At 58.3% G+C, this 14958-nt stretch overlaps 2 protein-coding genes across 2 annotated transcripts; one reads left to right on the plus strand and one right to left on the minus strand.

Moving 5' to 3' along the window:
* The first annotated feature begins 312 nt into the window (after positions 1–312).
* On the plus strand, positions 313–2652 carry AANAT (aralkylamine N-acetyltransferase). Its single transcript, XM_054278968.1, has 3 exons — positions 313–469; positions 1243–1397; positions 2347–2652. The coding sequence occupies exons 1-3, from the start codon at positions 313–315 to the stop codon at positions 2650–2652; spliced, it is 618 nt and encodes a 205-aa protein (XP_054134943.1).
* Positions 2653–5156: 2504 nt separating this feature from the next.
* Positions 5157–14489, minus strand: RHBDF2 (rhomboid 5 homolog 2). Its single transcript, XM_054278825.1, is given in 17 exon segments — positions 5157–5576; positions 6572–6725; positions 7326–7426; positions 8356–8431; positions 8636–8730; positions 8856–8919; positions 9337–9437; positions 10025–10186; positions 10506–10580; positions 10935–11046; positions 11172–11375; positions 11590–11723; positions 12044–12169; positions 12720–12932; positions 13004–13196; positions 14163–14294; positions 14296–14489. Coding segments are annotated over 17 exon segments (2556 nt in total).
* Positions 14490–14958: the final 469 nt, after the last annotated feature.

Raw genomic sequence — 14958 nt, forward strand, 5'->3', positions numbered from 1 at the left:
GAGGCCTCTCAGCTTCTCAGAGGGGAGAAAAATCTTAAAGAAAAGATTTTAATGAAAAGATGTCTGTGACAGGGGGTGGCTATTTGCCGTATACACAAACAGGCAAAGGGGGGCAAGCAGCCTAATCCTGTCTGTGAACAACAGGTACCTCTGCTGGCTAACGGTGCTGGAGGAGCTCGGCTGGAATAAAGGGTGCGGGAGCCGGCGGGGGCTGCGCTGAAGCGAGGGAGCGGCGGGAAGCCGGGCAGGAGGAGCAGGAGGAGCAGCAGGAGCAGGAGGAAGAGGAGGATCGGAGGATCGGAGGAGCGGAGGATGCCGGCGCTGAGCGCGTTGCCGTTCCTGAAGCCAGCCCAGCTGCGCTCGCCCCGCAGCCCGCCCGGGGGCCAGCGCCGGCACACGCTGCCCGCCAGCGAGTTCCGCTGCCTCGGGCCCGGCGACGCCGCCAGCGTGTTCGAGATCGAGCGCGAAGGTACCGGAGATCCCGTCTGCTGCATCCCCCGCGATCTGCTCCCAGCCTCTTGTGCTCCTTGTAGCCGTGGATTCCCCTGTGGGGGCCCTCGTGGGCCTGGCTTGGGGCCACCACGGGCTCCCTGATGGGGTGGAGGGATTGGGGTTAATGAGCTGGAGAAGCACGGCCCCAGCCCACCCTTGTAGGAGCCCAAAACAACCCTGTGAAAGACAGGATAGCAAAAGGGGAAGTGGGAGGAAGGACACCACGCTCTGCCTCCTCCTGCACAGGGGCACTTTGAGGTGCCACTCTGGCAACATTTCCCCATTTCCTCCACCATAGCTTCCCTCACCCAACCCATTTCTCCCTCCTCTCCAAGGGCAAGGACAGCCAGGGAGATGCTGAGAGATGCTCAATTCATCACCTGCTGCTGTAGCTCTGGAGCCAGCAGAATCAGGAGCTGGTCACTGGGCCATGGGGAAACTCACCTAGCCCATTTCTCCCTTCTCTCCAAGGGCAAGGACAGCCAGGGAGATGCTGAGAGGGAGGGCTCAATTCAGCACCTGCAGAGTCAGGAGCTGGTCACTGGGCCATGGGAAACTGCCTCTGGGAAGCAGAACTGCTCCCTGGGACCCTTTGTGTCCCTCAGACCTCCTTTAGACCCAGCAGGCAGCAGGACACATGCCATCTCTCCCCACCACATCCCACTTTCCCTCCCCCGCGTCAGTGCTGGGAGTGTTTCTGGGTCGGGTGTGCTTTGTGTCTGTCACTGTGGTCACCACTGCCCCCTCCAGCCTTTATTTCGGTTTCTGGGGACTGTCCCCTGCACCTGGATGAGATCCGACACTTCCTGAACCTGTGCCCGGAGCTGTCCCTCGGCTGGTTTGAGGAAGGGCGGCTCGTGGCCTTCATCATCGGCTCCCTCTGGGACCAGGAGAGGCTCAGCCAGGTATGACCCAGTCCTTCCCCCTCGGGCACCACCAGGGAGGGCACCAGCTGGTGTGAGGGGAGCAATCCAGGGCACCTTGGGGCACCTCAGCCTCAGGGGAGAAGGGGCAAATGCAGCCTCAGGTGATTCAGTGAAGGGTGGGATAAAGGCAGGGGTGACTCTGCCCTCAGGCAGGATCAGGAGGCTCCATGGATCCAAGGGTTTGGCTTCTCCTTCTGCCTGAGACCCTCCAAGCCCCGTCTCCTCCCAGGGAAGGGTTTGAGTGAGCCAGCAGGGCTCCAGCCCTGCCAGAGCCTCGGGACCAGGAGAAGCTCTCTGGGGTCCTGAGGCTACTCCCAAAATCTTCTCCCAGACTAACTGCTAAAGGGCTGCTCTGGTAGAAATGAACATTCTCATTAATTAATTTCAACCACGCTGTTAAAAAATATGCTAAGTAATTCCCCTCAACATTCATTTTAAAATTAAAAACTCTCTGAGGATGATGGGGGGAGGCGAACAGGCACGGGGAGGATGAGGACTCTGGTTATTTGGGTATTGGAATAAATACCAATATAGCTGGACAGGACATGCCTGGGCTTGTCTGGGCCTTGCTGCTTGACCAAAGTCGGCAACTGTGGTGGTTTCACCTCAGAGACACTTTAGGCTATCTGATGCTGCAGCTGGGTGCTTGAGGCAAGTCCAGGTATGCAAGAGCTCAGGTTTACCTCTGGTGGAGAAGCTTTAAGGCGATGGTGAAGGAAAGGAGTCAGTTCTGATGGAGGGTTTGGATCCAGAGCTTTATTCTGGCCCACAGGCCTCTGAATGCAGCACCAGCTCCAACAGAACTCCAACAGAACGATGAGGGGAGGTGAACAGGCACGGGGAGGATGCTGACCCTGGTTCTTTGGGGTGGGGAATAAGAAGCAGGATGGGACCCTGTGCCCCTGCTGAGCCCTGTTTCCCCCGGCAGGCAGCCCTGACCCTGCACAAGCCACAGGGCTCGGCCGTGCACATCCACGTGCTGGCCGTGCACCGCACCGTGCGCCAGCAGGGCAAGGGCTCCATCCTGATGTGGCGCTACCTGCAGCACCTGCGCTGCCTGCCCTGCGCCCGCCGCGCCCTACTCATGTGCCAGCCCTTCCTCGTGCCCTTCTACCAGAAGTGCGGCTTCCAGGCGCTGGGGCCCTGCCAGGTGACCGTGGGGGACCTGGCCTTCGTGGAGATGCAGCACGCCGTGTGCGGCCATGCCTTCATGCGCAGGAACAGCGGCTGCTGAGGGGAGCTGCCGCCCCTCTCCATGCCCACATCCATCATCCCCAGCTGGCCCTGGATACACCTGCTCCCTCTGCCACATCTGCCTTGCAGCCACGCCAGCCTGGCCCCATCCCATCCCTGCAGGGCTGGGCACAGGAGCTCCTGCCGGGTCCTGCTGGAAGCATCAGCTCCCTGGGCTCTGCTTGAGCCAGGGATGGGCACAGGAATTCCTGCTGGATCCTGCTGGAAGCATCAGCTCCCTGAGCTGGGCACAGGAATTCCTGCTGGATCCTGCTCGATCCATCAGCTCCCTGGGCTCTGCTTGAGCTGCCCTGGCCATGAGCCCCCTGGGATGGGAAGGCTTTGCCCTGGGAATGGCTGGGGGCTCTGCTGGTCTGAGGACACTTCCACCCACCATGGTTTGCTGAGACACCCAGAAGAGCCCCTGCAAACACGTGCCCCAGCCTGGCACCCCTCCCACCATCACCAGCACCAGGAGTGGAGCACACCATGGCCAAGCCCTCCCTGAGCAGCCCCCAGGCCAGGCAGGGGCCGTGGCAGCCACCCCCTGCCCACACATATCCTTCCCAGCCCACAGCCACCCTGAGCTGCACATTGCAGAGCCTCCCCAGGGAACCAGCCCAAACCATTTGGTCCTCCCTGTCCCAGACCCACAGGACAAGCCTTTTGCAAACAATGCAGGTTGTTGGAAAGCAGCAAATAAAGATGTGGTGGTGATTTTCTATACAGCCCATGTGTGTTCCTGCCCTGCTTTGATCATGATCTCACAACAATGGCCTGAGGGAGGGCACCAGCTGGTGTGAGGGGAGCAATCCAGGGCACCTTGGGGCACCTCAGCCTCAGGGGAGAAGGGGCAAATGCAGCCTCAGGTGATCCAGTGAAGGGTGGGATAAAGGCAGGGGTGACTCTGCCCTCAGGCAGGATCAGGAGGCTCCATGGATCCAAGGGTTTGGCTTCTCCTTCTGCCTGAGACCTCCAAACCCTGTCTCCTCCCAGGGAAGGGTTTGAGTGACTCCTCAGGGCACCAGCCCAGCTTGTCCTCCCTCCCTGCCACACCGGCCATCATCAGAACAACCAGAACCCCCCAAAAGTGCTGCTTCCCCACGCCCAAGAAGGGAGGAGAGACCTTGTGCATCTCATTAAATACAGGTAGAAATTTATTAAGGATGCGGGGAACCCACAGCTTTTTAAAAAAGTATTAAAAAGAGACAAATGAGGTGAAGTGTCTGTCTTTGGCTGGAGCAGCAACTGGAGGGACAGAGTGGGGCTGGAAACTGGCCCAGGGTGGAGGGAGGGATGCAGGGATGGATGCAGATGCTCCTGGGCTCACTCAGTGGTTGTGGAGTGGGAACCAGGCTCTCAGCCCTTGAATATTCATCCCAGGACATCCTAACTGGGGCATCCCCCACTTAAAAGCACTGAGGCCTCCAGCACCAAAGCAACACATCTCAGGGGAGAGACAGCCTGGCACCAGCCTGGGTCCAAACCAGCCCAGAGGGGTCACCTGGACCCCAGGAAGGACCTGCCTTCGTGCCACGGCCGGTGGTGAGGAGGAGGAGGAGATGCTGGGGAGAGCAGCCGGGGCTGGGCAGCCTTGGGCAGGGAGAGGGGAGGTGACAGCCCCATCCTGCACTTCCACACCTGAGCAGCACCTCTGGAGCAAGGAAGGAAGGGCTGCCTGGGTCTCCGTGCTTTGGAAAAGGGAAAGAGGAACCAGCAGGGACTCAAGACAGAAGGTGGGAGCACTGACAGCTTCCTGAGAGGGCTGTGGGCTCAACAAGCAGCCACAGGAGCCCCCCAGGGGGATTTTCTCCATGTCTGCCTCCCACCATGGCACTATAAATACAGTCCCTGCCACTCCTCCCCTTCCAAAAGGAGAATTTCACTGAAATAAGGGAAGGAAAAGCCCCCTGCCCCAAGTCCTGCCTCTCCATCCAGTAAGGAGCCAGGCGGGAAGGCACAACCCTCCTTGGGGACCTCAGGGGGAACAGGACTGAAAAATATCTTTAAAGCTCAGCCCTGAACATCTTGGAGCCACGACAGAGACTCCAGAGAGCCCAAAAGGGGGAAACCCTGGGCCTAAAGAGCTGCGGATAAAAAAAGTGCCCCTGCAAAAAGGGGGTTGTGTTCACAGTATGAGCTGCAGCACTGCAGGGCACCGAGGTGGGACGGGGCCCCAGGCAGGCAGGGACACAGGCTGGAGACTTCAGCAACTTCACCCCAGGACTGGCAGTGCAGCCTGGCCACGGATACACCAAAATCCAGCCTCCCTCAGCCCTTTCCCCACACAGGCAGCAGCCAGAGTCCGTCCCCAGGCCAGTTGCGGCTTTCCAGCATCAGGAGGGAGCCCCAAAGGGGATCAAGGCAGGGCTGGCTCAGCCCTACATCCCCAGCACTGAGCAAGGGCTACCCCAAACCCTCCCTCCCTGAGGATGGAGCCATGCCCAGAGTCTGCCCCATCCTGGAGCAGCTGGGCAGCACCCGCCCCATGGGAACATGGCAGGGTCAGTGCAGGACCTGCTCCAGCTCGTACTTCTCGCAGAACTTGCTGGTGAAGGGCAGGCAGGTGAGGTACTCCACCCAGCGCCAGTTGACGGGGTACACGTAGAGCCACACCACCAGCGAGGCAAAGAGCCCCAGGAAGACCAGCAGGGACACGATGATCATGGCGCGCTTGCGCAGCTTGTCCACCGTGCCGAAGGTGATGTAGGGCAGGAAGGCGAAGGACAGCAGCAGCCCGCTCAGGAAACCAAACAGGTGGGCAATGTTGTCGATCCAGGGCAAGAGGCCACAGATGAAGAGGAAGAGGACGATGCCGAAGAGGTTGAGGAAGGCTTTCCAGGGTTTCTCCAGCACTTGCCAGCTTTGGAAGAGCTCCACGAAGAGGCAGGCCAGCAAGCCGAACTGGGAGCCGGCAGGGCCCACCTGCAGGGAAACGAGGGCTGGGCTCTGTGTCACCCCAGACACACCCCGTGTCCCCTCTCTGTGTCACCCCAGACACACCCCGTGTCCCCCAGGGATCACCTCCACCCCTAGCAAAGAACATTTGGACCCAGTGTGCCTGTGCAGGGTCCTGCATGGGGCTCAGGGGTGGGAGCCTGTCACAGACATCTTTTATGAAAAATCCTTTCCTTAGGATTTTTCGCTCCTGAGAAGCTGAGAGACCTCAGGAACAAAATGTAAACAATGATTATCTGCTGCTGTGAAATGCAACAGGTGCATCTGTGATTGGTCTCATGGGGTTGTTTCTAATTTATGGCCAATCACAGTCAGCTGGCTCGGGCTCTCTGTCCAAGTCACAAGCTTTTGTTATCATTCTTTGTTTTGCTATTCTTACCTAGCCTTCTGATTAAATCCTTTCTTCTATTGTTTTAGTATAGTTTTAATATAATATATATCATAAAATAATAAATCAAGCCTTCTGAAACATGGAGCCAGATCCTCGTCTCTTCCCTCATCCTCAGACCCCTGCGAACACTGTCACAGGAGCCCTGGCACAGGAGGATGAGGAGGGGAGCAGGGTGGTGCTGTTTTGGCAGAGCTGACACTTTCTGTGACTCAGCATCACCCCCTGGCAGACCCCAGCCCCATCCTGGCACACCTGTGTGGGGATTAGGGCCCTTGGCATGATCTCATTTAAAGGCTGACAGGGTCTGGCTGGCAGCAGATTAGCCATCTGCCTGCCCAGGGACCCCGCACGCTCACGGACACGTGGTGACATGTGACACACGTGGCATGTGCCAACACCACACGTGGGGCAGGGACACCCCCTCCTCCTCTCCCTGCAGCAAACCCTGCCAGGGGGTGACAATCTGTGCTCCAGCCCCTTCCCCAAACCTCTGCCCAGGATGGGCATGGAGAGGGGCGTCCTTTGGTCCCTGGGAGCGCACAAGATTTGGGACAGACCCCCAAACCCTCACCTCTGCCCTGTAGGGTAGGAAGATGGCACTGGCCAGGTTGCCCGTGATGCCACTGAGGATGAAGATGATGGAGATGCGGTGCCAGCCCGCCAGCTTCTCCAGGTCCCGCAGCACTGTCATCTGGAATGTCACCGACACCAGGCAGTGGATGATGCTGGGGGAGAGGCCCTGGGTTAGAGACCCTGCCCAGCCTCCCACCCAGTGCCCCAGGGCATGACACAGCTCACACAACACCCCTGTTGCAGACATCTTTAATGGAAAATCCTTTCCTTAGGAATTTTCCTCCTGAGAAGCTGAGAGGCCTCAGGAACAAAATGTAAACAATGATTATCTGCTGCTGTGGAATGCAACAGGTGCATCTGTGATTGGTCCATGTTGGATGTTTATAATTAATGGCCAATCACAGCCCAGCTGACTCGGAGAGAGAGTCTGAGACAGCTGCCTTTGTTATCATTTTTTCCTTCCTATTCTATTCTTAGCTTAGCTAGGCTTCTGATGAAACCTTTTCTTCTATTCTTTTAGTATAGTTTTAATGTAATATATATCATAATACAATAAATCAAGCCTTCTGAGACATAGAGTCAGATCTCTGTCTCTTGCCTCATTAGAAAACCCCTGTGAACACGGTCACACACCCCCACTGAAGGCACTGTCACAGTCTGGGAGTGCCCTTCCCTCCTCTCTCCCAGCCCATCCCAATGGGCACTCCAGTGCCCAGTTCCCCCATCCCTGGGGATGTGGGGCTGTGGCTCACCCGGCGTGCAGGAACAGGGACAGCCACAGGCGGTAGAACTGGTCAGGGACCTCCGGGTTCAGGAAGGGCAGGAGCCCACAGACCTCGTCCAGGCAGTGCACCTGCAAAGGCAGCGGGGTGGTCCCCAGAGCCACAGGGAGCAGGGGATGGGTCACAGGGATGGGATGCCAATGATGCCATGTGGCAGCTGTGAGGGGATTCTGGATGGTGTGGGGCACCCACATTGCCCTGGCGCTGGTAAAGGTGCCTCCTGCCCCACACCAGCAAGGTGGGTGTCGCAGACAACTTTTACAGAAAATCCTTTCTTTAGGATTTTTCCTCCTGAGAGGCTGAGAGGCCTCAGGAACAAAATGTAAACATTGGTTATCTGCTGCTGTGAGATGCAACAGGAGCATCTGTGATTGGCTCATGTTAGTTTGTTTGTAATTAATGGCCAATCACAGTCAGCTGGCTTGGACTCTCTGTCCAAGATGAAGCCTTTGTTATCATTCTTTGCTATTCTATTCTCAGCTAGCCTTCTGATAAGATCCTTTTCTCCTATTCTTTTAGTACAGTTTTAATGTAATATATATCATAAAATAATAAATCAAGCCTTCTGAAACATGGAGTCAGATCCTCGTCTCTTCCCTGACCCAAGAACCCCTGTGATCACCGTCACAGGTGGGCACAGCAGCAGGAGCTTGGCCAACAGCTGGGCAAGGCCCTGAACTTTGCATCATTCCTGCTCACACCCATCCCAACCATGTCCCATTCCTGGTAGGACACTCTGAAGCCCTTTGACATCAGCAAGGCTGCCAGCATTGCACCCCACACACCCTGCCAGCATCCCCCATGTACCCCACACGCCCTGCTAGCATCCCCCATGCACCCCACACGCCCTGCCAGCATCCCCCATGTACCCCACACGCCCTGCTAGCATCCCCCCATGCACCCCACACGCCCTGCCAGCATCCCCCATGTACCCCACACGCCCTGCTAGCATCCCCCCATGTACCCCACACGCCCTGCATGCCTCCCTGGCCCTGCTCACCTGCGAGCAGAGTGTTGCCTCCTCGTGGAAGTAGCCGTGCATGAAGTCGCAGTACTCCCGCGTGGTGATCTCACAGCTGCCAGGGGCAGGAGGGGCTCATGGGGACAGGGCACACTCAGGACACCCCTGAGCATCCCCCTCTGCCCCCAGCCTGCTGCCACTGTGCTTCCCACCCCCCAAGGCTCTGTAATCCCCCCCCTCAGGCACAGCTCTGGACACTGATGGACAGCACGAGGCAGGAGTGCAGGGGGGGGCCAGGCCGGGTGCCCCCTTTGCCCACCTGCCCTTGGTGCCGATGCAACAGGGCCTGCCCTTGATCTCGCAGTCCAGGTGGGCCAAGCCCGTGTGGTTGGTTTTGGTCTCGTAGGTGCAGATCTAGGAGCAGGGGGGAAAGGAGCCCTGGTCAGAGCCCGGCCCCAGGCTGTCCCTGCAGAGCCCTGCTGGGCTCATTGGCACTGCCACCGTGGAGCCCGCAGCTGATGGTGGCACCGGGCTCTTACCGGCCACTTGGTGATGTCGTCTGGCCACACGTGGGGTGGGTTGGACGCAGGCTCCTCACACGTCCTGGCAGGAGGAGGGGGGTGAGTCGGGTGGGTGCCCCCAACACATCCCCCTGCAGACCCTCAGGCACAGCTCTGGGACCTGCCTGGATCCTGCCCGCCCATGGGTGCCCCACAACACCCCACAGCAGCTCCTTCTGCAGGTGAGCCCCACAGAACTCAGGGCTGTTGCACAACCATGCCCATGGATGTTCCCATCCCTGAACAACACAACAGCATCACCTGCTCCCTATGTTAAAGACAGGCCCTGCCTCAGTTTCCCCACTGATTCCCTCTTCTTTATCACTCTCCTAGTGTGCAAAAACCTCCCATCCCCTCAGAAAACAGGAATCAAGGTAGCCCAGCTGAAAGGCAGCCCCTTCTGCCGTGTCCCACACACAGCCAGGTGACAGGGTCACCTCCACCCAGCTGCTACGTCTACCTGGGGTCCTGGTGACACACAGCCCCCGAGGTCCTCTTCTCTCCCGAGCCCATGGCTGGTGCATTGCTGCCTGGCCACTTGATGAACGTTGCCAGTGTCTCCTGCAGGGAACGTGGAGACACTGAGGATGCAGCAGGGAATGCATGGCTCTGATAAGTGGTCTCCTCGAGCCAGGTCTCATAAGCTCTTGGAAATCTATATCACACCCAAGATAGCTCAGCTACCTTAGAAGGCATAAAATCAGCAGGATGGCTTCTGTAGCAGTGTTGGAAAAAGACAAATTTTAATAAAAGGCAAAATAACAAAACTCTTTACAGAGAAAAAATGAGCCCAGTGCAAGAGGTTCTTGCTCCTGGTAAAACACCTCACAAAAGCCATTAGTTTCTTTGTTCCCTCCTTTTTCTAGTAAATTGCTTAGGCAGGACTTTTTGCCTCCTGTCCAATTGGCTATCCTTAAGTTTGAGGTGAAGCCCCAAAGGTCTTATGAGGTGTCTTTTTACCTAATCGAGGACAGAAACTTCTGGGCTTTTTTCCTTTTTAAAAAGACAAAGGCCAGTTTGGTCTCTCCATCAACAGGGGGCACATTCCTACAGGGCTCTGACCGCACCTGCATCCTGCCCAGGGGCAGAGCAGGGCTGAGATGGTTTCCCCCGGGATCCCCAGCCCTTCCCGGGGCAGGGGCACGCACCGAGCAGTCCTGGGGCAGGGTCTGGATGCAGCCGGAGTTGTCGTTCTGCACGCAGCAGCCGGAGCTCCGCTCGCGGTCCCGCTCGCGCTGGATCAGCCGCTCCACCTGCCGGTCCTTGCGGATGCACGGCGAGAACTTGGCGCCCAGGTGGATCAGGTCGATCTGGCAGGGAGATGCCAGCAAAGGGGATTTGTCTGTGCACCTCCCTTCGCTCCAGCTATCCCCAGGGAGAGTTTGGCAGGAGCAGGGGGTCTCCAAGGGAATAGACAAAGATGTCTGTCATCCCAGTGGAGGGAAGGCAGGACTCTGTGATGCCACATGTCCCAGTGGGATGGGAGCATGGGACAGCAGGCTAGAGTGAGGAAGTCAAGCTGTGCCCCCCTGAGAAGAGGAGCACTGCAGAGAACCACCTCAGATCAGGGCAGGGGAAGCAGAGGGCAGAGCCTGGGACCAGGGGCCAAGGGTCTGGCAGGATCCTTACCGAGCTAGGCCCAATCCAGAAGTTTTCCTGCTGGATGTACTTGACACTCTCATAGACACCCTTGTTCCTCAGCACCTGCCAAGAGAGGCCAGGGTCAGCTCCCACTGAAGGGATGAGTGCTGAGGGGAGGGGGCACCCCTGTCTCCCTCCACTCAAAAGGGGCTGAGCAGCCCCTCCATCTGAAGGGAAGGGCTGTGGGTCCCACCAGCAAGGCAGGAGAGGGAACAGCTCTGCTCCCACCACATATTCTGCTGCAACATGGTGCTGCTCATCCCCTTGCCCCGGCCATATCACAGAGCCTCTCAAATGCTGGCTCCCAGTGTCCCATGGTGTCAAGCTCCCACAAGATATTCCCAGTCCTTGCAGGGAGCACGACACCATGGGACCCTGGTGGTTACAGCCCTCCTGAAGGACGGCTCTCAAACTTACTAACTCTGTCGTCACGTGCTGGGCGAAGCCGATGGGGGCGATGCCGTAGGTGCCGATGACCAGCAGGGTGATGAGAATGTGCACAAAGGTGATCCAGTATGTGAAATACGGCCTGGAGGGGACATGACCCAAAGCTGGAGCTGGTCAAAGATCTCCGGGCGAAGGGACACTGCAGTCCCCAAGCACTGAGGGGGACACACATCCGAGTGGGGCGTCCCTGCCGTCGGCGCCCCTCACCGGTGGCTGTCGGTGATCTCCAGCTGGGACTGCACGATGCTGCTCAGGCTGCGCCGGTACGTCCTGTTGAGCCACTTGCCCACCACGCCCAGCCCGTAGTAGCGTTTCTTGCGGTCGAAGGCGAAGTGCTTCACCTTGGAGGCGATGCGCCTGCCCCGCCGCGGAGCCGCGCCCGGCACCGAGGCCAGCCGGGCACCCTCCCGCCTGGCCAGAGAGGAGAAACCCATCACACCTCCCAAAGGAACAGCTGAGAAACACCCCACGGCCAGAGCTATGCCCTGAGCTGGGGCTCTGAGCACCTCCTGGCTCCCAGGATCGTCATGGAAGTGCCCGGTGCTCACGGCTGGGGACACTGTCCTGCCTGCAGCAGGCACCTGGGCAGCCTTGGGGGCAAGGCCTGCTGAGGGTTGGTACTCACGGGGTGGGCTGCTCCACCTCAGGGGACACCCTGGCTTCCTCTGCCACCTGGTGCATGCGTAGGTACGTGGCTGAGAGAGGAGGCGACTCAAAGACGTCATCGGGCATGGAGTACGTCTCATCGTGCATGTCCATCTGGAAAGGGGATGGATTGTGTCCTTGGATATGGGTGATGGATCAGAAACTGACTGAGCCCACACCCCCTGACTGAGCATCCCCCCGGCCAGGGGGAGTGGGTGATCTCCAATGACACCCCACTAATGACACATCACAGGGTGTGAAATGTGCCCAGATGGCAACAAGGGCCATCACCAGGGCTGGGGCACAGCAGCCACTGATGCCTCTGTCACTGCTGGGTGGAGTGCCAACACAGGGATCCTCGTGAGAGCCCTCCTCCACACCGAGCCCCCTGTGCAGGGCCCCAGCTCCAGCAGCCAGCATGGAAAGGTGCTTGCCTTACTGAAGAAGGACGAGTCCAGGGTATCAGCAGCATCCACCATGTCCTCGTCCATGAAGCTGGGGTACAGGAAGCTCCTCTTGCTCCTCTGCTTGGGAGCCAGTGGCTCCAGGACAGAGCGCCCCTTCGGCAGCACAAGCAATTGAAGGTGAGCAACCAGAAGCCCTCAGTTTTTGCAGCACTGAGGGTTTCTCAGATCTTCCCTCTCCAACGCCAAGTGGCAAAGATTAAATCCCAATCAGCCACCATACCCCCTTGTGTGGGGAGGAAACGGCAGAAGATGCTGCCTTTAGCCCCTCAGAATCCACACTGGACCATGGCCACGTTAGTCAGCATGACAAGTGACCTCTGAATTCATCTGGTCTCATACCCACAAACCCATCCCCAAGATTTGCCCTGGGCTCCTCAGAACCAAGAAAATTGCTGCAGAGGTTTCATTGCCCCTAAGCAACGGAACCCAAAAGTTGTTTCTTTCTCAGATTGCCCAATTTCCACCAAAACTTCTACTTTTAAGTAGCGCTCAGGTTTAAAAAACCAACCTCCCCCCTCAAACCCACCCTGGAGAGAGAGAGCAGTCTCCATGCACAGCAAACAGACAACAAAGACGATGGGTGAAGGACAGAACTGAAACCCAGCTTAGGAAGGTGATCCCCCCTCACACTCCCAGAACTCACACGCAGGAGGGCTGCGGCCGCCTTGAAGCTCATGTGGGCCACAGACTCCCTCTTCCTGCGCGGCAGGCGGCCGTAGCCCGAGCGGATGCTGTTGAAGGACGCCAAGGACACCACGCCGGGGGTGAGCGGGGGCAGCACGTGGTGGGGCGTGTGGGGACGGTCGGTGTCGTCGGGGTGGCGGAAGGGACGGCCCCTGGCCAGCGGGTCCACGATCTGCGGGAGGGAAGAGCTGTCAGCGCTGGGAGAGCAAGGCTGGCAGGGGGACCCCTCACCCCGAGCTCTACCTTGGGCATCTTGGCGGGCTTGGGTGACTCGGTGGCTTGGAAGGAGGGCACCTCCTGGCTGGGCAGCTCCATGTCGCGATAGGCGGGCTTCAGCTTGCCGTACCTCATGCTGCAGTGCTGCAGGCTCTTGCGCTGCCACTGCTGCCGCTTGCCCTCCCAGTCACCGCTGACACCGAACCACTGCGCCGTGCCCCTGCACACGGGGTGGGCACAGCTGTCACGCAGCTGGCCCCACACCACGCACCACCATTGCACCCAGCCATCCCCTCTGCAAGGTGTGCACATCTGTCACACAGCTGGCCCCACACCACCCACCACCATTGCACCCAGCCATCCCCTCTGCAGGGTAGGCACATCATGTACCACCATTGCACCCAGCCATCCCCTCTGCAAGGTGTGCACATCTGTCACACAGCTGGCCCCACACCATGAACCACCATTCCACCCAGCCATCCCCTCTGGCAGGCAGTTGGGCTTGGAGTGTCTCAGCCTGGCCCACAGCAGGGCAGTTCTGACCTGGCCATGGGTCAAAGGTGAGAGGAATAATAGATTTGTCTTTACAAACCAGTTGTGGGTCTGCTGGTGGATAAAACTAGCACTGGGAGATAAAAGAAACCATGGGTAGGATTCCACTGATTGATGAATGGAAAAAGATATTTGCTTTTACAAATAACCTTTAGGTTTGCTGATAAATAAAATTAGACACTGAGAGATGAAAGAAACAACGGGGAAGAAAAACCCCTAAATTCTGTAAGAATTAAAAATTAAAAGGGAGGGTTATGCATTAGAGGGGAATCTTCAGTATTAGGTGTTTTGGGAAGTCTGAACCTCTCAAGTACCTCAGAAATGGGGAAAGAGAGAAGGGAAATTGGGATAAAAAGGAGGCTGCGTCCTCCAAAAACTTGAGAGACCCCAGGGGAATGCCCCATGGCCTCTCCCTTTATTCAAATCAAGCCAGAAAGAACTCATCTGTCTCCTTTTTGGCCATAAACCTCTGGTGCTTGTGGATTAATTTTCTTAACAAAGGGATGTGGCGGAAAGCGATTCTTGCACTCCCTACTGAGACAAAACCCTCCAGCCCCACCCCAAATGCTCTGGCAGCACCCACAGTGTCCCCTGTGAGTGATCCAGCCCCGGCTGGAGCCCAGCCCGCGCTCACTTGCGGATGCTCTGCGACAGGGATGTCTGCCGGCGGAAGCCGGGCCGGCGCTCCGGGCGCGGCTCCTGCAGGCTCTTGCTCTTGCGGTACACGGGCACCTTGTGGGGCTGCAAGGCAGAGCAGGGGGGCATCAGGGACACGGTGGCACCTGGCAGCCCCCCAGGCCCGGCGTGGCATGGGCACAGCTGCAGCACTCACCTCCTTGCGGGCGCCATCCTCCTCGGTCTCGCGGGGCGGGATGACGATGGACAGGTTCGGGGGCTTCTTGCTCTGCAGGCGGCTGCTGCTGCTGGAGCGGCTGCCCCCGTTCTTGTCCCCGGCCGACATCTCCGGCTGGGGCTGGCTGGCAGGCTGGCAGAGTGCAGGGGGTCAGCACAGGGGGACAGGGATTCCCCCAGGAGCTTGTGTGTGAGGAAAGGCTCAGTGAGAGATGGGGCCTCGTCAGTGGGACGTCACCAGACTGAGCGCCCTGAGTGCTGTGCTGGTGAGACCTGGCCACCATGAACCCATCATGGACCCAAAACCCACATCCCAGCCCTGAGTTTGGGTGGGTAGCAAGGCTTGCATTAACCACTCACTGCCAGCCCCCCAGGAACCACCAACACCTGCTGGGAGCAGGGCAGGGATGACAGCAGTGACCAGGTCAGAGCATCCCCATCATCCCAGCACATCCCAGTGGGACACACAGGCTTCACACCCCGTCTGGACGGGCCTGACCATGTGCCTTGGAAACATGGGGGATCCCAGCAAGCCCTGCCAGGCCCGTGGCACACAGCTGCCGCACAGGGAACACCAG

Source organism: Melozone crissalis, unplaced genomic scaffold (assembly GCF_028551555.1).
Source record: "Melozone crissalis strain CALT ecotype California unplaced genomic scaffold, PUWL_Pcris_2 ptg000026l_1, whole genome shotgun sequence".
NCBI lineage: Eukaryota > Metazoa > Chordata > Aves > Passeriformes > Passerellidae > Melozone > Melozone crissalis.